The sequence below is a fragment of the Trachurus trachurus genome (assembly GCF_905171665.1).
Source record: "Trachurus trachurus genome assembly, chromosome: 19".
In the NCBI taxonomy this organism is placed as follows: domain Eukaryota; kingdom Metazoa; phylum Chordata; class Actinopteri; order Carangiformes; family Carangidae; genus Trachurus; species Trachurus trachurus.
The window spans coordinates 19,683,076-19,688,835 of record NC_139913.1 but is presented as its reverse complement, the minus strand read 5'-3'; the positions used below and the strand labels follow the sequence as shown (position 1 = coordinate 19,688,835).

The 5,760-nt window shown below is 44.5% G+C and overlaps 1 protein-coding gene across 1 annotated transcript; it reads left to right on the top strand.

The window, feature by feature from the left end:
• The first annotated feature begins 1,116 nt into the window (after positions 1–1,116).
• Positions 1,117–2,907, top strand: neurl2 (neuralized E3 ubiquitin protein ligase 2). The gene is made up of 2 exons (XM_083993639.1): positions 1,117–2,127; positions 2,742–2,907. The coding sequence occupies exons 1-2, from the start codon at positions 1,356–1,358 to the stop codon at positions 2,855–2,857; spliced, it is 888 nt and encodes a 295-aa protein (XP_083849765.1). The 5' UTR covers positions 1,117–1,355; the 3' UTR covers positions 2,858–2,907.
• The last annotated feature ends 2,853 nt before the right edge of the window (positions 2,908–5,760 follow it).

The following is a 5,760-nucleotide window of genomic DNA, read 5'->3' as shown; positions in this document are numbered from 1 at the left end:
CTGCCCTACAATACCCAATGACCCCATAACCTTTAATCTTACTTGTTTCATTGTCTGTAGGTACTTATTCAAATAGTAATAAAACCCACTTAGTATTTAATCAGTGCTTGACTCATCCCATGAAATCACTCTGTAAATAGAAAGCTGTCAGATTCGTGTGCCTTTTTATTTCATTTGTTGACATTTCCTCAAAGCCCATAGGACGCCTCTACAGTACTTCATACAGCTTTTTTCTTAACAGAGCTTTTTGGTCATATGACTTCTGATCACTCAGTGATTTTTTAAATCACTGAACAGGAAAAGCACATTGCTTTGGCAGTGTCACGAATCACTCCTGTGAGAGATCAACTGAAGTTCATGCTAATGCTAGTGAGATAGCAACGCCAATTACACAGGTTGGTTTCCTAACATAAGCTAATAATAGATAACATTGACCAACATTACTTAACCTTATGTAATAACTTAATCCTGACCTGTTATCTCTTCCCGACAGTCTGTAAGATATTGCCTTATGTACACATAAAATTACACCAGTTGCGTGACAAACTGTTTGATTAGCCTCTAATTTACCTATTCAATACCTGCTACCTTTAGCCTGCAGTGATATGAGCTTTGTGACGTAGTGTGCACGGGGCCTTTAAGCTATAAAACTCTCCCTTTTAAAATATAATTCTTTTTCACATTGTGATATACTATAACCCCATTATCACAATAAATCTCCAGAGACATATATCCTGGTATATTAAATTAATTGCTGATTTACATAAGAATGAAATCCCGGCTATATTTGCACGGACTATATTTAGAGTGCAGCTATGAAAGGCCTGCTGTTTAACATATCTCCCTGGCATATGGCATTATGATAATTATGCTGCATTAGTTCAGTACATGGGTTTGTGAGATTAAATGAGTACTTGGGCCCAGGGGGGTTCACTGCTCCCACTAACCCAAACCAAATCTCTGAGCACTTCTGGTGTGTATGTGTGTGTGTGTGTGAGTGACTGTTGGCATGTGTGGTCAACCCCCCACTTCCCCCCTGCAACTCACACAGATACCTTCCCATCTGTTGACATGCAGCGGTTCAAAAATAGCCCTCTACCAGAAGCTTCCCTGAGTGGTCCACAGATAGGCAGAGCCGGGACTCTTGTCGCGTTTGTTTCAAGGGGTTGTGTCTCTACAATGACCACGTGTTGGTCAATAAGTCAGAGACCGGTGCGTGACTGTTCAATCGGTACGTTTTTGTAAGTTTCTTTGTTGTGCCTTTTTTTTTTTTTTGCAATTCTGGCCAACCGGGAAGCTCTTTTTTTCACGACCATTTCACTTCACTGCACCGGAGTGACTGTTTGAACGTCAAGATGGAGCCAATTTCTGATGAATTTTTGGAATTCCACCCCATTCATGGCACCAACGTCCAACTGGACCACTCAGGAACCCAGGCCACCCGGGTGGAGAGTTTTGCCAATGGGGTGTGTTTCAGCAAACAGCCTCTGAAGCCTGGGGAGATCTTTCTCATAGAGATCGAGGACAAGGAGCTGGGCTGGTGTGGCCACCTGCGGGTCGGCCTCACCGCCAAGGATCCCATGAGCTTAGAAGTGGTACCTGAATACTCCATCCCAGACCTGACGGACCAAGGAGACAGCTGGGTCTTCGCCATCACTCGCAACCACAACAAGGTCATAGAGGATCCTGCGGTCCAAGAGGCCGGCGAGGGAGAACCTGCCGGGGGTCAGAGGCTCGGACGAGGGGACGTAGAAGATGGAGCTGGAGGTGAGAGGAACAGAGGCAACGGCATCAATCCAAAGACTTTCTTCACTGACACTCACTTGTACATTGAGAACATTCGGATCCCCAGAGACAAACTGGTCGGTAGAAGCCGGCCTGGACGCTTCAGCCATATATTGGACGACTTGTACAAGACCAACGCGCTGCCTCCAACAGCCAGACGCAGCAGGATAGGAGTACTGTATGTGCCTAAGGGGAGGGACCTGGCTGATATGCATATTGTCATCAATGGTGAGGACATGGGAGCCTCTGCGAAGGGGATCCCCACCATCGAGCCCATCTACGCAGTGGTGGACGTGTTTGCTGCAACTAAATGTGTCCGAATTGTCCAGGTGGAGTATGGATGTGAGTGTCAGGGGGGATTACCTTAATTATGGGTGGATTATGAGACAATAGGCCCCTGGGCACAGACAGAGAGACACAAAACAACTACAAATATCAAACTGTTTTGTGTCTCATTTAGGCTAGTATGTTTGGCAGGTAGGCCTAAATCAAAATTCTCAGACAATTAGAGACACAAAAACAACGACATCTGTACTGTAGTTGTTTTTAAATCTCTTCATGGTTCTTCTGGATGTCTTTGACAGTCTTGCGGCTCTATAATTGTTATTTTTGCCTAATTTTGGCATTTCAGTTTGTTTTACATCTCTCTGTAGTTGTGTCATGCATATTTGTGTCACTTTATTGTTGTTGTGTCTTTGTACTCATTTTAGTCTCTTTGTAGGCCATAGTTTCTTTGTGTCACTTTCGTTGCTTTATATCTCTTTCTAGTCATTTGTGGTCACTTGTGGTCATATGATTGCCTTTCCAGCAAGACATTTTAACATACCAAGGCTCTGGCTCAAAGGCCCATGCTTGTTCAGTGGTCCATCCATGCATAATTTATACCATATTTCTCTTTATTACCTTTCTTCTGCTAATCCACAGTCCTTTTCTTCTCTCTCTTTCTGCTGCTCCAGTCTCGTCCTTGCAGACGTTGTGCAGGAAGGCCATCCAGAAGCACATTGTCCACAGGATGGCCATTGACTGGCTGGAGCTGCCTGAGGCACTCAAGCACTACTGCAAGTATGAATGAAGGATTAATAAAACATATGATGGACAGAAAGATGGACATATCTGAACTCATGAAAAGTATATTTATTTTCCAAAATATTTAATCAATAAAATAAATCTATTTTGGTGATGTTAAAGTCTTTGATGTCTTGATGCTTGCCTCACACTTCATTTATCTGACATGACGGCTGAACACTAATAGAAATTCACAGTTTTTGTCAAGTGTCTGTCTGTGCAATCATGCAGCAACTTTCTCCTCACAGTGTAGGCTATGTGTTGGGAATAATCGTGCTGTGATTCACTCTCTGCCAAGAATCTGTGCACGAATAACCATGAGTTCATTTATGCGTTATTGCAAGATGAGACTGAAAAAATATATTTTGTCTAATTTTGTCAGCCCCCCTGATAAATATGTGTTCCATGTCTTCTTTTTGCCTTAAGGCTATAAATATTCCGGCGTAAATTTAACCCATGGTCCAACGCACCGTCACACAGAGAGAGACCAAAACTCACCAGAGGCCTGTACTGCGAAGGAGGCTCAACATACCTAGGCTTTGTGCTCAAGATGCAGCTCAACAAACCCTCAAGTCCGCAATCAGAGCTAAACGGTACTGTGACGGTGGTTATCAACTTAATTAGTCAAGTCCGGTTCTCAGCTTTGTGCTCTGCGCGCGTTCACATAAAAGGGGGCGTTTGACGTCATATTATTCTACTTCCGCACGAAATTGATCCACAACGGGCTGATTTCAGCCAAGAGGAGTGCAATTGTTTTAATGGAGAGAGTATGAGCGATATTAAAAAAAAGCACGATCACAGCCTGAAGCAACAGTGTTGCTGCAAATATGACAAGAGAGGAGGCTGCTTTTAATTTTTCTGACAGCTCTTGCGCTACTTTTAAATATGAAGCTTTATCCATTTAAACTAGAGCAACATCAACTGTCATTTTAAATTGTGTTTTATATTGTTAAATAGGCTATTTCACTGATCGCAATTATAACGCGAGTGTGTGTTTTATTGGAAGCAGGCTGGATAGGTTACAGTGAGGTTTTTTTTAGGTGCTGTAGCTACAAGCAAATCTCATAAACAAAGACCTTTTTAAATGTGAAAACAGCGGAGACTTATTCAAGATTTGCGTTTGGGCAACACTGAAATATAACAGGCGACACATCGGAATTAATTTATTCACGGCCACATTAAGTGAAATTATTAACTTTACCGATTATCCATCTGATTATCTGTCCTGCTGCGAGCGAACAACTTCTATCAGTGGTGACTGACTGTAGCCTATATAAAAGTAAAATATAGGCTATAGTCTAATATATAATGAGCTCCTGACGCTCAGCTCAACGGGTGAGGAGGCGGAGACTCAGCGGAGACGCTCAGAGAGAAAGTAAACAGCAGCGATCAGCTGATCTCTCCCTCCGTACAAAAAACGCTCCGTTCTGATCCAGCTCCACTGGACTTTCAAAGTAAAGGTGCCGCCAGCTGTAAATGAGTTAAAATAGTGAAACAGCGGCGCTTTTATAGCCGGTTTTAGGATTAAACTCTGAACATAACCTGGTCGGGACCAGGTTATGAGCTAAGCATAAGTTACCATGGTGATCTAGCCTCGTTAAAAGACAGCCACCTTCGCAGTACAGGAGAGGCTGGCTTTACACTCAACATACCTCGCTAACCCACTAAACTGGCTTCGCAGTACAGGCCCTGCTCTCCTCCAGTTATAGCCTACGTTATGCAGCAACTTCCCGCGTCCTGCAGTCAAAGTTCCTATGTATCTTGCCTAACGTTATCAGTTTATAAAAGTTATTATTGAGTGTTCACAGGGAAATGAACAGAATTGGGCATTTCTAACTTTAGATATTTCCGGGAGAAAATCACGTAAACAAGCGCGAGATTAGACGCGACGTCACACGCGAGATCAGGACGACGTTTGTTGCCGGAAGAGACTGCCTGAGTTTATGCAGTTTGAGAACAAGGACGACTGTTTCGATGGGCGCCCCTATCAGTTTGAGACCGAGTTTACTGAAGGCGAGCTGAAGGAAATGGAGGAGAAAAGTGAAAGAGAGATCTGCCGGGGGAGTCTGTGCTGGACCTGGGGGGGTCCGAGTCAGTGGCGCCGCCAGCCGACAGTTGAGCCTTTTCCAGGCATTTGAAAAAAAAAAAAAGAGATCCAAGCCCACGATCACAAACACGCAGCAGAGCAGCGATAATGAAGGTCTCTTCTCTCTAGCTCCAAACTCACTCGTCTGCACCGCAATTATGGACTCATAGGCGCCGATTCCAGGTTGAGCACCCACTGTTGAGCACCCACTGTGTATGTGTAACCCGTATGTGTGTGTAGCCTGTGTGAATGTGTGTTAATCTCTCACGCGCTCTGTTAAAATGAGTAAACACAAACCGCTGCAGAGCGCAAGCCTGGCACAGAGGTGCGCGCTCTGGCGCATCTGGCACAATCTGTTAACGGCACCGAAAGGAAACTGCTCCGCTCCGCGGCTATTTCGCGTCCGACGTCTATGTTAAGCACACGTTGTTATTGATATTGTAGCGTCCGAGCCGACGTAACTACAACAACATAACACAAACTTATCTGACAGCTCTCCTCTCACTTCTTCCTCTGCTCCTTCTCACTCCCACACACAGGTCTTCCTCACACTCACCCCGGCCCCTCAGTTTCTCATCCAACCATACGCTACCTGCCCGTACACATTCACAGTCAGTCAGGAATCACACAACTTCAACATCATAACAACAACATTACTGCGGGGTCGCAACAATATTTTCAGTTGTGCAGTATATTAATGACCAACAAGTCCCATTGCTACGTGGCATGATAAGCCCCCCCCCCCCCCCCCCGAAAAAAAAATGTTGTATGTAGCCTATTTGCCGTTTCTGTGCGTACATTGAAATTGAATCCTGGCGGCGCCA